At 37.5% G+C, this 18,527-nt stretch overlaps 1 protein-coding gene across 3 annotated transcripts in view; it reads left to right on the top strand.

The window, feature by feature from the left end:
- Positions 1-18,527, top strand: part of RUBCN (rubicon autophagy regulator) — a 199,422-nt gene that overhangs the window by 158,412 nt on the left and 22,483 nt on the right. For all 3 annotated transcript variants that reach the window (XM_085635661.1, XM_085635662.1, XM_085635663.1), the window contains 4 exons: positions 1,891-1,951; positions 3,752-3,884; positions 16,401-16,546; positions 17,970-18,034. In XM_085635661.1, the coding sequence (XP_085491787.1) occupies positions 1,891-1,951; positions 3,752-3,884; positions 16,401-16,546; positions 17,970-18,034 (405 nt within the window). The remainder of the gene's footprint in view (positions 1-1,890; positions 1,952-3,751; positions 3,885-16,400; positions 16,547-17,969; positions 18,035-18,527) is intronic.

Below are 18,527 nucleotides of genomic sequence, written 5' to 3' on the forward strand. Positions count from 1 at the left end.
GACCTACTCCTGTTTTGACGAAATGGAATTCTGTATAGGAGGGAGGGAGATCATTGTAACGGATGGCTAGGATTGCATACCTAAGCTCGTATACTCTTGTGATATGAACTGTGTAACACAGTTATCCAACTGACATTGTAATGTGTAATTTTGCCTCAATAAGAGATGTTTGTACACGTTGTTGGATTTGTACTAATGTACGTACAGTACAGCGGAAGCTAGAGGTAAATTCACTATTTGTCATGTTCTAGCGTAGAGGTCAGCCAAATAGGGAAATTTCTCTAGCTAATGTTTAACCTAAACTAAATGCACTGCAAAGTGTTTCTACCAGGTCGGTTTGTGAGCACTGGAGTGCCCGCACTGAAATCTATCGATCAACATAAGTATGATCGTGGTCTTGTTTTTTTGTGTTTTTTTGTTCAGGAAAATGCATTGTTTAAAAAATGCAGTTTTAGGGTGGAAATTTTGTCACAGATTTAATTTAAAATCGTTTAAATAAGAGATGTTCTTATTGCTTCAGAAATGGTGCTCTTGTTGCCCACCTGTGAAAGACGAAGGATAGAGCCGGCATGCTTGACATCCAACCTCCTACACAAATTGTAATCCCTGAAGGACCACACCAGTCTTTCATACTTCAGTGGCTGAGAAATGTATAGAAATGTGTATCCCATAGATATGGAGTAATTACACCTATTCTATAGGCTTCAAAATATCATTTATCAAAATTTTTTGACTTTAAGGAGGAGCCTGGCTTTCAGCCTCCTTCCTCTCTCCAGTCAACGAACTCCTGAGTCACTTGAATTATCCTTTTAATATGTGGTAGAGGTAACTTTTTCCCAAATACTACAAAGTGTACTCGTAAAAGCACATACCATATTGTTTTTTGACCCTTAAAATGAGCGTTAATTACCAATGGTTGTCATTGTATTGCCGAATGAATAATGGAAGCCTGAGTAAATGCGGAAGGCCATCCCACTAACCCTTCTCGGAGCCACTCCTCCTAACGGGTATCTTAGGAGGTGCTTTGCTCAGTAAGCGGTCTTAAATGCTGGCCTCAGCAATTCCTAATATTAACTGTCGAAACATTGTCTTTTCAAGAGGATGTTATTGTCAAAAAATGTCAATTTGATGCCTTGTCATCAAGGTGGCTTTCAGTCTTATTTTTTAGGTGACAAGTGGCATGCTGGGACTTGTAGCGTTACGATTTGGTTGCAAAAATTTCTAACATGCTTAGTGCAGTTGATTGAAAATCCAGAAATGAAGAAGTATTGTCTTTGTGACATGGAGCCAGCTGGCAGCTGCACACGCCTGCTGCTTTAGTGAGGGATCTATTTCCAGCCCTGCGGATTAACTAGTATCAAAGTTCTTCACTACCTTAGTGCTTTTTACTTTTGAGGCTTGGTAGCTGATTTTGTTGAGCAGCGCTGTTCTGCTACACCGATCATAATAGTCCGAGGCAACTAACCTCATCATACAGGGCCGCATCATATTGTTTTGGAGAAAAAAATCACAGTAAGGATCACCAATTACCCCCACAATTTCACATAACGTTGGCATCACTTGACGTTTTTCTTTTTAAACTACAGCAAAAACATGTCGGATTCCAATATCTAGATCGCTACAAACATGTGATTGATGGTGGTGGGCCTGTGAAACCATTGTGGAGTTGATTTTCTGGGTGGTCCTGGTTTTTGGAATCTCTGTAGTTCTAAGATCTAGAATCACCTTAGGTCTGAGATCTAATCTGGCATGGGACACTTGATATGGTGTTTAAAAGATCTAAACCTTAAATTCACAATAATTTTCTACTTGTACCAATTATGAGATGTTTTCTCTTTTCTCGTTTCCTCGTCTTCCCTGGGCACCTCCCATTTTCTTTTTGTTCTGCAGAGGCGGATGTTAAGAGAGGCGTGACATCAAGCAGCAGAACTCTACCCTCCATGGATTCCATGTAAGTATATCTGATGAATGACTGCTGAGAAAGATAACAAAGTTGTTCCTGATGGGATGGTGAGTGCCATCGCTACCTGTCCTCCTGCACTTTAGGTTTTATGCAGAAGCTCTTGCCATACAAGAAGACCTAAACTGAATCTTGCATGATAATGTGCACAATGCTAGAACCTAAACTCCTGCATGCAAGATTTACCCGATCCCATTTGTCAAGCTAAACACCATTAGTTTTAGTGTTTAGCCTGAGACTAACACTAGTGTGGTTGTCCAGACCCCTCACCCGTATGTGTATGAGTAGCACACATGATCCACTGTGTAATGCCAAGCCCCATTCCCAATATACAGAACCAGAGCTCTGGGTATGGTGTGGAATACCAGAATTCAATAACATGTGCATGATTCGATCCCATGATCTGGCGTGCAGAACTAGCACCTATGCACTAGAAACCTTTGTACAGAAGTGACTAGACAGCATGACACTTTTACCTTCTTCTGTCATTTCCCTTTACTGGTCTACATATGCAACAGTGATTTAAAGCTATTTATGTAGGCAATAAATGGAAGACGTGTGCCCTGGTCAAGGGATTTTGGCAGTGAAAGCATCGATTTCTTGTGCTGCTGACTCCGCTTGCAGCACAAATTGCTCCATGGAGGTAGAAAGCGGTGAGATGGCCAATAGGAAGTGGTGTGTGCAGAAAATACTGATGGGTGGTGGCATAAGAGTCTTGGACTATTTTCTAACAAGAAGAACACTAAAGAATGGTGTTTGGTTGGGGAAGTGAGAGGGGCTGTGAGCTGCCAGAAGGGTTGGTATTCATGTGAGTGAAAAGTGGCAATGGCAACAGGGAGTGGGCAAGAAAGACATAGGGGCATCTAATGTTGATGTCGGTTGTATATCATGTTGACCTCTTTCGACTCTAAATTAGTTTAAATTACATTACATTAAATTAATACTATAAATAACCCAAATCAGATTAATTTAAATCTAACCAGAGCCCTAAGTTAATTTAAAGTAGTAACAACGAGAACCCTAAATTACATAAAAGCGAATGCAGTTACATTATTTAATGAAAAATAAGTAGTTGTATTCGAACCCTCTTGTAAATGCCTGATTTGGTGGAAGTGATGCATGGAAGTAATGATCAGATTATGTAAAAAACAGGATCAGGTATTGTTGTGCACTGTAGGGAATGAGTTTAACAAACTATGTGGACGGACATGAGTGAGAGAGGATACAAGACAGCCAGTGCACAGATAATGGGAGCACCAGACCCCTAAAACTTAAGAGTAGAATGTCATAACTCGCTGTTCTTGTGCATGGCAAAATGTGTGCTGAAGGCCAGTACCCTAAACCGTAAGTATGGAGGCTAGACCCTGTTAATCTTCATGTGAGGACAGACCATGAGGAACTAACTGGAGGTCTGGGCATGCAGTAGGATTTGTGATGGACTCTGATGGTAAATCGATCTATTTCAATATTTACTATCAGATGGCCACGCACCGTCTATACTCTGTATAACTTTATACATTGTAAATCATCTGATGAAAATCCCACAGAGTTACATCTGGGAAGAAATTGTGCTGTTTTGCCATAGCAATAAGGCCGATTTCTTTTTTTCCCGAAAAGTCACCAGGACACAGTAGCGGGGCCAGAATTAGTATAAAATTATCATTTGAATGGCTTCCAAACTTTATTGCTAGGACCTTTGTGACTCGTCTGTCTAGCAATATTGAATGGTTCAGAAACCACATTTTTCTCATGTGCCTTTTCTCTTATCTTTTTTTTTTATTCAATGTTCAGCTGTCATTCATTCCTGCACTCAAATTCGGCAGAGGCAGTGGCCATGGGCCTCTTGAGGCAGTTCGAGGGGATGCAACTTCCAGCGGCCTCAGAGTTGGACTGGCTGGTCCCAGAACATGATGCTCCACAGAAGGTACAGTCATCCTATGTATGTAAAGAGAATAGAGTTCTTATTGGATCCCACAACCTCCATGAACACCTCAGACCATTATGGGAAGGACCTCACTCTTGAACTATTTCTGTGTGCATTTCCTCATAAATACCATAGCCATTATTACACAGTCCCTGTTCACACGTAAAGGTGCGTGTTGTGCTGGAAAAAATATGTATATATTGATTGATAATAAATATGTAGATACATCGTGAAATTCAAGTAAAGTGGGTTTGCAGGGGTTTTCACCCAAGAGTATCTTACTTCATACAGCTGTTTATTTCCCCATGTCGATGGATCAAAAATGAGTATGTTTCAAGGTTTGTTTTTTGGGGATGTTTTGGGTTCCCCCAAATATGATTTTTTGAAAATTGCTGCCAAATTGTGCTTTTTGAAAGCAAATTAGCGAAGTAAATTGAATGAAGTTCGATTTCACACTGCTGGTTTGAATGTAGGGTTTGGCGACAAGATGTATCCATGAAAGTTTTTTTTTTTTTTACGGGGATGTTTGATGATGCATGTCATATTTAAATAGTATTGTAAATAGATTGTTAAGATTTGTAAATAGATTATTAAGAATGTTGGATCTAGTGGTGACTACATTTACTAATCCAGTGTCAACCTTTGCATTGCACATTTTCCAGTGACTGTGACATGGACACATTTAGCCTCAAAATTAATGCAATGAAGACAATAATAGCCATTATTAGTGATAGTAAGCTTTGGCAGTTCATTTCTACCGTCCATTGACCTCCACTGTGAGTGACCCTCACATTCCCATGAGTTTCAACCGGCAGATATATATATGTGCCATTTGATAATTCAAAGTATTTGTGACCAGTATTGCCAAACTTTCCTCATTCTCTAGAAGACATGACTGTCCTTTTAGTGCCAGTGTGCTGTTGTGTATGTGAAGTTCTTTTAGGTTTTAGTGATCCTGTGCACCATCAAATCTTCTCATTTGTATTTTTTTCATAAATTACTTTATTGATGCTAGAGATGGAAAATTAGAGGTTTGACACAGCTTCTCTGGCCCCCAGGGTTCTGAGGAGAGGGCAGCATGCGTATAGTCATTGCATTGTTTCCAGTGTCATGACCAACTCTTCATTTTTTTTCGTATCATGTCACCCTTTGAGCCACTCCTGACCATGAGCAATTGCTTATTTATAGCCGCTACTCACTTCAGCCCTCTGCATTAATCCCCATCACCATTACTTACCTGTGACATCATATCCCAGCTGGCGCTGTTGGCAGTGAGTTCCGCTGTATTCATATACAAATTATCCCCAAGTCTAGGATTTTACCAGCGAACAGCCTCTCTTTCGCATAAACAAACATAGTAATACTGTTTTATAGAAACACATTTTCTTACTTAAGGGGACATTTGAGTACCTAAAAAGGTTGTAGAACAAAAACACAGGGAAATATAATGGAATAAAGCACAAAAGGCAACAAATGAGAAAAAGATTTAGGAGTGTGAATTGAAAAAATGCAAGAAACCACTGCTGCACTCTAAAGTATTGATGACATCATTTGCTGCAATTCTGTTTTTAAAACTGAATAACACTGCCTAAGATTACATTTATTTTTTTTATTTATTTTGAGTTTTATATAGCGCCAGCTATACCCGAGGGTATCGGAGCCTTTTACTTGTTATGTGAATAAGATTACTTGAACTAAATGCGAGGATTCATATCTGTCCAAAACAGTCAACTAAATATTATAGAACAGAACGCAATATTTGTAGACAAAATAGTCACAAAAGTATATACAATCCAGCATTAAGAATGTGCCAGGGACTTTGAGTCCCACTTTCTTTCACTCCATAGCAGTGTGACTGGCTGGTAGGTTGTTTTCATAATTTGGCAGCTGTGTAGAGAGCCACAGTGTTAAACGTGCGAGAGCTGGAATTTTTAACAAGCGATGTCTGTGTCAGTTTCTGAGCTGCTTATTTCTGTTTCTGTATGCATATATATTTATATATCTGTGTGCATATGTACACTATAGGACATACATGTATGTATATTTGTTTGGTCTGTGTATACATTTATTCCCTAATAATTCAAGCGTTTTAGTGGCATATATGGCAAAAGTCAATTATCTTTCAATTGTTTTTGCGGATTAACATATGGGACAAATCACTGTGATTTATAATTTAATATTCGTTTCCAGAGGCCTCGTATTTCATTTAAAAAGTTCTCCACTTTTACACGACGATTAAAAAGAAAGCGTCTATGCAAAAAGCTCAAGCTGGTAGGTGAGAGGCATGTGATGGGTCTCCTCTCCCAGACCATGCATGGTTTTGTGAAAGGTTGCTATCTTACAAGTGGTTTGTGTTCTAACATTAATATTTGGCCCAGTATGCAGCTCCACTGACAAGAAGATAATGCCTTATTTTCGTTTTAGTACTTGAGTGCCCAGATATTGGAAACTTTGCTCTATACCAGCCCAACATGCTCTTCTTATGAAATTACAGCATTGGTAGATGAAAGTTTATATTTTTTATTCCAAAGCTCTAAAATATATTGAAGATGTTTTTACAGTTGGAACTTTTGTAATGAAATGTAGGGACATTTCTCTATATTTGTAAGTTTCTTGGAGGTTATAAAAACTTATAAAAACAACTACATTTCCTGACACCTTTTAAAAAATATTTTTGAAACAGTTAGAATTGTTAAACCTTTTTTAAAAAACAAATAGCTGGAATTCTTTAACTGTTATGATGGGAATTATGCATTTAAAATGTTATGATACATTTTAAAGCTGATGGCATTGATGGTGCTGTCTTTTGAAGTTTGTATATTTTTTTAATATTTACTCACTTTAAAATAGGATTGACTTGAGAATTTAAAGACTATTAAGATTTGTATTTACAAAATTCGAAAACTTTTGATTTTGGCGCTTACATGGTTTCACACAAAATGTCTCAAAACAATTAGATATCACATAACAATATAAACCAATACACTGTTAAAACTGTGTGAATACATAATTAAAGCAACATAACATATTGTTTTTCTTTTTAACATTAAGAACATTCTTCTGCTGCGCTTGTCTGAATTTCAAGTTCATATTATTTATAGTTTTCATTACCATTGTTACAAAAAGCATATCAAATGTTGATTACTTTCCATGATTTTAAAATATAATTGAAAATTCCTTATACATCTAAAGATAGTTTCTAAAAATTAAAATACAAAACAGATTGAGAGTAAAAGTAAATACACCAATTCAAGTGCTTCTGTTCTAGTCCTCCTTGTTCTTATTGTGAACATTTGATGAAGCTAGTGAAAAGGAGGTCATTTTAAGAGCTGACCTAATAAGCATCACATGGTTAGGATTTTCCATGCTCCATTAAACAAAATAGAGTTTCTTATCTTGTAAAATCATTTGCTAGCAGCACAGATGTATTTGGAGCGGGTGCCACCCTAGTCTGGAAATGTATTTTTTGAATATGTCCTTGCCTGCTTTACAAATTTAGTTAACCATTGGCATCTGAATTCTGTTATGTACTCTTCTGATTTGTTTTAAGCTATCAATTAGAGAGCACTGCACTACATCTTGATTGTAATTCTCCAATTTGATTCCAAGTTCTAGTTGTTGATTTAAAGAAAATGTATTGCTCCAGGTTAACATGGTTTGAAGTAAGATTGTATGGATTTTAAGTGCATACACATTCTTATCTTTAGGATATATTGAATAGTTTTTTTAATTTCTTATTTTGTATGCTACACCTGTCCTTAAGGTGATACATTCCAATGCCACATAAAAAACCACAAGGGACTTGTACTTCATCTCTATCACACCCACATCTAACTAAAAAAATCAGTCATACATATCTACTGAATCAAGAACATTTTCTGCTAAAGTTGCCCTTCTGCAACATTGAATGTGCCTACGTTGGGCTTACTGAAATTGTACAATAAAATGGGGTGTATATGCTCTTATAAAAATTTCTCATTAACAAAACATTGCACCTTAAATTAAGTTATTTACTCACTCCAACAAACAGTAGAAAGACTTTTTGGACCCAGCTCCCTCAATTGTACTCAAAGATAGATACTATAAACTACATTTAAGAAAAACAATCCTACCTTTTGAAGTAAGGTAATTCAGCAAGTACTGGGGAAACACAAAGATGTTACATTATTATGTGTTAACTTATGTACTATACCAACTTTAAATTGCCCATGGTGGCTGATTTCTTAACTGTGTGTCCTAAAGAAGCACATATTCTTATCTGACATGCTTTCCGATTGGTTCAGCTGAATTGTTCCTGTAATATATGCTTTAAACAACCCGACTGTTACGTTATTATAACTTCTTACTTATATTGAACGCTGATGCTGCATACCTAAAGATCTGATTATCTCTCATTTTCTGGCAAACCACTGTCTATATCTTTAAACTTAATCTAGCCAAAGAATTTAATTTCCATTGCTTTATGTCTGATAATTAATCAGTTTGATAATCCAAGTTTTCAGTTCACATCCTTAAATTGCTTACTTTATTCTCCCTCAACTGATTTTGTCTTTCCCCTTCCTTTTACAATGACTTTGCCTTCTACTTGAGTTCTAAACTTCTTTCTTTGTACACCTGCAGCATCATCAACTGTGCCTGCTTCACTCTGATCTCACTTTAAAATCCATTCTGTTGCTTTTTAAAATGCTTTGACTCGTCTTGCCCAGTCTCTGATGAAAGTAACTTTTCTGGCTGTGGCTTCCCAAACTGCTATCCTGTAAGGAAGCTCTGCCTTTTCCTATTTTCTCTCTTATGTCGTCCTATTATTAGACATTTTTATCATTATTTGTCTTTCTGACTGCCTATACATTTGTTGCCGTCCTCCCCTTCCTAAAAAAAAAAAACCTTCAATTGACTGTACTGATTTTTCTAATTTCTCCTCTGTCCTTTCATGTTTGTTCTTAAATGCTTTAACGTATTGCTTTTTCTCCACTACTTTATGTTCTTCACCTTTTTACTATGTTGCAGAAACTGCTCTACTTTAGGTCTGTGACTTCTTTACCTGATATCTCACATTGTTTTCCTTAGTCTTCATCTAATGAGATCTTTCTTTTGATCAGATGGACCTCTTCTGTTTTTATTTTTAAATAGATTTCACTGGCTCTGTTTGAGAATGGTTTTATTCTTTTAGTCACACACTCCTGTTTTCTTTGGTGTTTCTCTGGGCGCTGTCTGAAACCCTGGTTTTTTTCTTATTCTATTCCTTTAAATTCCCTTATAGCGACCCTAGAGTTTGAGTTGTACTTTTATGTGGATGATACAGCATCTACTTTTCCTCTTTGTCTACTGCGCTTCCAGTTTCTGCATACTTTTGTGGTCCAGACCTGAATGACCTCTCTCTTTCGAAATCTTAATTCCAAAAATATTAGGAATGCTTTATCTACACTTCATCACATATTTCTCATCTTCCTTATTTTTTCTTGTTTTCATCTCAGCTGGCTTTTCTGTACTTCTGTTTATCATTTGGAATTTGAGTATGATTAGTTACTCAACTTTCTTCACCAAATCTCCTCTGTCTCTGAAATCTGTTTTTTTTATTATGTAATTTTGAGACCTTTTCATCACTTCTTTGTTCCTTTTGTTTGAAATCTTTGCTCTTAACATTTTTTCTCAGTCTTAATTATTGCTACTCACTTTATCTCGGTCTTCGAGAATATAGTACTAATCCTTACCCGATCACCCAAAACTCTAGCATCCAAATTTTATTCTCTGTTCCATGTTATAAGACATGTCTGTCCTGATGTTGCTAAACATCACTGGCAAGACCAGCGTCTTCAGCTTAGCTTCCACTTTGTGTCTTGAGTTCAAATGCGATTACTTGCAGGCTGTTACTTATCTGTGTTCTTTAGTTTCATTATAGGCTCCCTCTTGGACCCTCCACTCTTTTACTATATCTTTCAGTTGTTCCAAAACATCCATGTACTTGTCTCTTTTGCTCTAACGTTCTATTAGCACCAAATCTTTTAAATGAGTTTCCTGTGCGAATCGGCTGTGCATCTTCCCTATGCAAGTTCAGAAGAGCCTATCTTCTTGAGTTATACAACATGCCTTGATTTAAATGATTGAAATTTCTTATTTCAATTTCCCTATTATTTTGTACACCTTTTCCCTTGTATTTGTACTACCTAGATAAAAGTGCTGTGATTAATTCCATATGTGCAAAAAACAAAATTGTTGTTAGCTTGATTCTCATTTTAACTACGTTTTTCAAAATCATGATACAGATGTATTCTTTGACATTAGAGGTCCTCTTATTAGCTGGTTTAACTTTGACACTATGCACATTAGTACATAAATCATATTTGTAGCCAGGATATTCATTGAACGCTCTAATCTTTCTTCAGACTATGCGTATGTCCTCCAGCAAGATGAAGAGCACTCATTTTTCCACACTTACATGCCTGCAAGACAAACATATAACATAGCTAGTGCTTCAATCAGATGGTATAAGATAAGGATTTGAACAGGTGGTATAGATTTTGGCACTTTAATCTCGATTCAAAATACTTTGGAGGAAGTGACCTGTTCCACTATTCACTCAATTATGCAAATATGTATCCACGTTCCTTTGGCCTGAAGTGAAGGGAACTTTAAATAGCCACCATATATTTACATTTTTCAAAACCTTCACTGCAGAGGTCTACCTGAAATTCACTTCCAGGTCATTTATCCAAATTAATATAGACTAATTCCCCAAATATGTATGAGTCGCACACACTGCAGCAATTCCTTCCAATTTCAAAGAATGCATTTTTCTGTATGCTAGATTGTCACCTTCAGAAAAAATCAGTGTATTGGAAATCACAAAGTCCAGTAATATTTCAGGCGCATGTGCTTGCCTACTTGTGTCTCTGATGGAATCGCGCTCTCGGTTTCGCAAGTCATCTGTGGAAAATAGAATGTCTAGCCTGTGAATTTACTGCTTCGAAAATCCAAACCCATTGACAGATCGACCGTATATAGTGGTGCTGGTGGGCATCAGTACTTCGCCCCATTACACATCATAATACCCAGGTTTACCTTCACCCTTTTTTCTGAATATCATTTACATACTGTTCTTAAAAACCCGGGTGCACACCTGATTGAAATAATATCATTGCAAAAATGTAAGCGCTTGCTTTTAGTTCTGTTAGCCATACTTCTTGGCCTGCAAGCTCATGTATTCTTACAATTGTTGTTAATCAAGGCCAAACGTTGGTCAGCCGCCTTCATTAATTACAGTATTCACATCATGAGGTTTTAAATAAGTTTGAAATGTATTCCTTCTATGACCACACCAAAGATTTGTGGTGTTTTCACAGTGAATTCAAGTGCACTCCTTTTGTCAATTGTAGATTTTGTGTCTTGTGGTCTTACAAAAACGAAAAGATGGTACTTCTTTTCTTTCTTAATCTAATTATTGTTTCCTTCTTAATTTGGGTGATAGTATAGTGCCCATAATAATTATATGGGCTATATTTAGTCTTAATACTTTGATAAGATTGTTTTGACTTTTTTGTAGGATCTACAATTGGTATATTATCAAATTAGCAGATTGCTGAAAACCTGGTTTATTATGGTCTTGAGCACCGTAAACCCTTCACTCTCCTTCAGATTACCACTATACGCAACTTCAGTAGCATCTGAGAACCATATACATACATTGTGTTCTGCAGTATGAACTTACAGCAAATTTCTTCCACTGTCTGTTGCCCTTTACCTCATTAATGGGTTTATGCAGCATAAGGATGAGGTCTAAATTCCGCAAGAGATGACTTCAAACAAAAAATCGTATGAAGGAAATTTTATTAGTGTAGTAGATTTCAAATTGTACAAATAATTCACTTTACTCAATTGTATGTCTAAAACACTCTGGAAATGTTTATTCTTGCACCAACAAATAAACAGTTACTGATTTAGAATACTCCCTTACTCTCTTAAATGTTGTAGAAATATTATTGCTCAGTTTTTGATTCAGCATTCTTAATTGAACATTTTCAAAACAATTTTATACGCTTCTCCCACATGTTTACCTCAAAACACAGACCAGTAAATTCCTAATCTGAAATCAGCAAGTCACTGAATAAACCATATCCAACACTTAATCCTTTCAAGGTGAGCCCACCAATTGCTTATTTATTTCCTTAATTATCCACAGACAACTCTAAGACCAAAGATTAACAGAGTTTTCCTACACACTAGGACCCCTGTGATGGTCTACTTCAGGTTTAGACATTTTAGTTGCATAGCATTAGAAAAAAACTAAAATTCTTTACATGTCAGAATTCAGTTAACATGTTAAGAAAATTGTAAACAGTTGTGCACAGTAGTTCAAATTATTTAAAAGTACTGGCCAAAATGTTTTTGGTATTGTCTTGGAAGATGGAGTTATTTGTGTTAAAAGGTTGCTTGTAATATTTTTATTTCAGAGCTACACTTGTTTTATTGAAACAGCTCTGAAGGTTGTTTAGAATTTGAGACATTGAAAGTGTTCGTTAAAAACATTCAACATATATGCACACTCCTCACAATTTGCACCTTAGAATTTTAACTTTTCGGTAATGCCTTAAAATCTTTTGTTGCTTTTTATTAAAATGTTCAAATTCTTTTTACAATCGTTAGTATTTTGTAGCTAGCAATGCAAACCATTTGCAAAAAAAATATTTTTAGAACCTCCAAAATCATTAAATAATCCAACAAACTTAGATGTTTGCCATAAAAGTCTTATATATTGTTTCTTAACTAAAAGTTCATGATTAATGTGTACTAAAATCCCCTTATCAGGCCTGGAGGGTATTGCTGGCGAGTTGATTAACCATGGGAGCTGCATGGCGTTTTTTTTTATATAACTGTGTTCTGCAGTATGTTGTGCCATGTTGTGTTTTACTCAGTACTACTTTAAGAAAATTGCTGTCTAAATAACCAGATCTGCTGCAGTTGATTGTAAAAAGATAACATTTTTGCATGGAAAATCACTGGAGTGGCACGCATTCCTCCTTCACATTACATATAGTCTCATATACTTCTATCATGCTTAATGATTTTGTAAAAAAAGAAAACAAGTCCTTGAGTGCCTGGGTGGGATTATCTTTAAGCCTCATATTTCGACTTCTGTGTGATCTCCCCCATACCAACACTGACTGGACTTGACATTGTTCGCCTTGATTTACTGGAGGCTTTATTTATGTTACTCTATGCACTTTGTTTCTCCAAAAATGCACATGACATCAGCAGAGAAGACTGCACCAGTGTAGGGACTTCTCTTCTGGAGAAGGTGTGTTTTGGGGAAATAATTATGACTCAATCCCTCTAACGTTAAATAAGCTTAATCTTTTCAGTTAAGGAAGTGATTTCATTCACAGTTCTCTGCATTGTGCCATCAAGCATGCTCTGATCAAGTGACAGATTAACAATATGAACCCCTTTGGTTTCAAGTAAAACATTTATTGTTTGGATCAATTGTGTATTCTGAGTTTGTAGTCCGCGGTGGTATAACCGTACATATTTTGAAGCGTAAACGTATTCTTGTTTCATTTTCTTTGCATTATATCCTACTTTTTAAAATATAAATTTTCAATGATTCTGTGTTCACTTGGACAGTAGGAAGCTGCTCGGTGCTTTCTAGATCTTCAATCACCATCTTTAGTTTTCACCGGTTATCATTACAGTCCTTGAGATTGCTGCTGTCAGCATAATGTACATTTGTGATCATCCAGTCATCCCTCCAACACTGTTCTACAATGATCATGTCCAACAGGACTCTCCAAAATAGTTTCTCTTTTTTTGTACAGAAAAACATTGATTGCTCCTCTTTGTACCCGAAACTAGAGCAAGCTTGTGGTGTGCACAATAGGTAATCCCTGACGGAGCTGTTACTTGAGCTGCTGGTGGAAATTAATTGTAAATGAGGTAGAATGAAATCTAGGAACACCATTGCATCTGTCCTTGATGGAACCTCTGGCTGAAAGTGGCCTTTGTAAAGTTCAAAAGCATGTGCTTCAAAGGGCTGTGACTCTAAAGTTACACTTGGGTACACCTCTGCTTTACCGCCTGACTTGCTCCAATTCTTAAACTCAACTCTTATGATCACCCATTTGTAGATGTCTTTCTACCTCGATATTCTGCTTTCCATTTCTACAACAACATGTGCAAAATGTGATTGTCTGTAAAATGCGCACATATTGTGACATTCTGTATATCAGATAGATTTTTTCTGAAACAGAGATGTCAGCAGGATACACAGCCTCATAAAGAAGTCGGTTTAATCTCATAAAGGACTATCGCATAAAGTGTGGAGTCATAAGTCAGGGTACATATGTGTTTTCTTCTGAACCTCCACTTGCTTATGTGTAATCTCCTTGTTTTGTTGTGCTTTTAAAGAATAACGTAAAGGTGTCCTCAGTTTCATGAAGCAAAAGGGCAGAGTGAATTTCTTCCTCTGAAGAACTTTTTGTCACACTTCTCACATGCACTGAGTTGTCTCCATCTTGGCAGCAAACAGGCAGTGCTTAAGTTGCCTGGTGTTTGCAGGTGTGGCTCACCAGCACCCTTTTTTGGGGACCAGAACTTATTTATATTCATCAGCTTTTGACCCAGATATTAGAGAGTGAAAAGCAGCAAAAGGTGAAAGAAGAAGTGAGACAAATATGAAAAACAGTGGCAAATGGAGACAGTAGGGACAAAATTGAGCATACAAGGGTGATATATTGGGGTAGGGAGAGTATATTGGTAATGAAAAGAGGCATGAGGTGAAATTAAAACTAGAGAGCCTTGATATTCAGCAACCTCGACATATTAACAAAATTTGGACCATGACTTTTATTCTTTGAGAAATTAAGAACTGCAGATAAGGATTAAAAAGGATAAGGATTAAAAAGTGCAACCCATCAGTGTTGCACAGAAGAACGTTGCATTGTGCATCTCTCAAGCAACTATGTATGTTTCATGAGTTCCCTTTTTATGTGGTGTAGACTCCAACTTACTTCTGTCTTGCTCCAAGTCGGTGTACCACTGGCCCTTTTTACCTCTTATATATTATTTGCTCAGTGGTTGTGGGAATTTTTTCAGTCTTGTTCGATACCCTTTTTCCCACTTGCACTACTGTGATGCTAAATTCTTCAGCCTTGATCCACTTCAGCGGTCGTCTTGGAATCCTCTACATGTGTGAACTTGGGTCTTTCTGAGCTTAAGTATGGCAGCAGGTTGGTTACAGTTGTGCCTCGCCACATCCTGCACCTGGATGAATGCAGAGTCGGTCTTACCTTTGAGTTTAGATCCTAATTTCTAGGAACCTACAGGGTTGTCACCTTTTCTGACATGGTTGCTAAGCATTTTGAAAATAGTTTACAGGGTTTAAAAACTAGATTTAGGTTTAACAAATCCCTGGTCTAAGACCATAATTTAAAGGTTTCTTATTGACTGCAAACATAAAGGAAGATGTTAATTTCCCTTTATAGTCTGCAATCTTCCAGTTGGCTGCTGCCAGGTGAGCCAGACTAGCTTCCACGTGGCTTTCTCTTGCAACTCAAGAACACAGATGGTGCATTACTTGCTCTCCATTCTGATTTCTGGGTGGTCTTGAACCTCTGGTGCTGCCTTTCATAGCATGGACTACATCTCAGCTAGTTTGCGTTGCTCTTGTACTGGTCGAATCGTGGTACTCGAGTGCTAAACCGTTTGTTATAAATGCATATTATAGTTGAAGCTGTTTATTATTTGAGTTTGTGCCTGATTAGAGTATCATCAGTTTCTTGGTTTATTTAATGCTGCACGAAATTCACGCATTCTCATTGACTTTGAGTGCTCGTGATAAGACCTTTGCCCTTTGAAGCTCTCTATAAATGTTTTGTTCGAATCTTTAACACAAGTGTAATCTCGCTCATAGCTTCAGTGGTCTGTAGTTTAGCAAGAATAATACAGCTTTTATTGTAGCAGATGATAATTAGGTTAATTGGCTGTAGTGGTAGGCACATGTATTGCATTGTAGTTATCCATCTTTACAGGAAGTACAGGTCATGCACCATTCCAACCAAGAAATAGAGTCTAGCAAGAGTGAGATCACACCATTCAATGTGTGATAGTGTAATTCAATTAGAGAAAGAGTGCGTTAATGAACTAGAATATTCATACTAGGCCTTGAACGTGCTCCTGCAGAATAGTACAAAATACTAAATACACAAAGTTAAAAGAACATATCAAGAGGAAGAGTTGAGAGTGGGAACCTATGTAAACAAGCTTTGATGAGATATTCCTAAAGTTCAGTAACTTCTTGTGCCCAGAGGGTAATGCTCCACTTGTAACCTTTTCCTGGAAAAGAAGCGTTATTACATGCAAATTGATCCTATTATGATCAAGTCAAATTTAGGCGGTCAATCGAAGTTTGATGGGGGTTTTTTTTAGATGCCGGAGAGCTCCGGGTTAATAGTTTGTCCTTGTTGCTTGTATTAACCTTATTTGTGGTTGCCTCTAATAGAAAGCTTTTCTTCTCGTCCTTTACAGCTCTTGCCAATCCCAGACTCTCTGCCGATTTCTCCAGACGATGGAGAGCATGCTGACATTTTTAAACTGCGTATCAGGGTGAGAGGAAATTTGGAATGGGCACCTCCTAGACCTCAGATCATCTTCAACATCCACACAGCACCAACGTAAGTAGCACAACCTAAATTCTGTAGATTATGCATTTCTTCATAACTAGAAACCTCCCTCACTTTGAAAAGTGCTAATCTGAGTGTTCAAGAGTTCTGGAAATATCCCCCCTCCCCATTTATAAAAGAATAGACTTGTATGCATGTAGCCTGGAGGAAATGCCATGAAGGCACCGATCCTTGTGAGTTGATTGAGGCCATGCCAGAAAATTAACAGAAAAAGCATAAAGTAGCCCATGGCTGCAGTGCTCATTAACGCACTTCTAGTGTACTATGTAAGGTCCCCGAACGATATTCTTTGACTGTGATTTGTCAGCCAACTCCTAAAAGGGAGCTCCATGACTCGTGTTACAGCCCTTTTGTTTGACTTCATAATATCTTTATTTTAGTTTAGTGGTGACGCAGGGCGGCTGGAAGCAGAGTGCTGCTACACAGAGCTTGTACAAAATAAAGAATATGTGGGATGTTCAGGACTTTGGTCCATGTGATTTCTTCTCCACTGATGCCCTCTGTCTGGGTTTCTACAGTAGAAATACCTATGCATGCAGAAATATCACACTTAACAACACCTGCTATGCAGTAAATTAAAAGCTTTCTCTAGCTTGCCAATTTTCTTATTGCCAGTACGCGTTCTGAATCTCAAAAACTATACAATGAAAAATGCTTGTATAGATAAAGAGCAGTCCTCCGGGTTTGCAATATTGAAGGAGTTCTCTTCACAACTCCCGCCCAGGTATCGCAGTCAGATAATAACATGCGAGTGAGTGTCGCTACAATTTACCTACTTTGGTTACTTTTTGGATCATTACCATGCATGTCCCACCCCTTAGTCAATTAAATGAATGATTAGTCTGCAGTTCATAATTGGTAGGTGGAATCTAGTGCCTTATAAGCAAAGCATATCCAACAAAACTAGGAAACTTCCTTTCCAGCCCAAGGACACTTGCAGTTCTTATAGTGCCATGCTTCACAGTACAACTCAGAGCCCCAAAGTATATGTCGTCTCCGGAGCTCCAGGAGGCTGTTAATACTTTGAATATTGGTGAATCTACAGCACGACATGCTACTAACAGAAGCTTACAGGGTGGTTAACGTTTCATTTTTAGGTTAGCAGCTGACTATGTATATTGCTCTCATCTACGTTTGTTGCTTATAAATAGGGTGTATGTGGATATCCTCAAAAAATACCATGCATTCCTCTACCCCAGCCAGCTAGGACGTGTATCTTGGTATTAATAATAGTTTATAATATTTTTTTTTACACCTTGCTTTGGATAGTGTTAGCCACATATGAACACCATAAGTGATTTTTACAAGTTCAGCTAATATGGGTATTATGCAAGTGTTGGGCTGAGTGAGTTTCTATTTGTCCCTTAAACAAACAACTTAAAGCTCCTCCAACCACGATTTACTTGCCTTCCAGGAGGAAGGTGGCAGTGGCCAAGCAGAACTATCGGTGTGCAGGCTGCGGCATCCGAACAGAGCCTGGTGAGTGTGCCATTTCACTGGTACTGTTTTCTAAGGTGGATTGTCTTCATCTTGTATGTTATGTTTTCACCACAAAATTCCATCTGTGCTCTTGCCTGAACACAGTTACTCACGGATCACTTGGTACTATCATTTCTGGGTCTGTGGCAACATTTAAAAGTAACCCCTAGGAGAATGGAAAGGTTATATGTAAAACTTTTTTAAAAATCTACACATTTTGTTTCGTTTTTATTTAGTGCTGTATGCCCTTTGCATTGAGCCACTTCAGAATGTCAAAACCTTGCGTGGTTCATTGACGGTGTTGTTAAGTACGGCATGCACTTTAATACTGTCAGTAGAGGGATCCAGATTTTGGAATACATAGGTCACTTTTGAGCAGGGGTCTGTGTGCCAGTGAACTTGATCATGTGCATCGGACGCTCAGGTTAGCAAAATGGCGAGTTTGGACTATCTAGGATTGTTTGGTAGGGCAACCAGATTAGTGGTCTCAGTA

The sequence above is a fragment of the Triturus cristatus genome, chromosome 11 (genome assembly GCF_964204655.1).
Source record: "Triturus cristatus chromosome 11, aTriCri1.1, whole genome shotgun sequence".
NCBI classification, from domain to species: domain Eukaryota; kingdom Metazoa; phylum Chordata; class Amphibia; order Caudata; family Salamandridae; genus Triturus; species Triturus cristatus.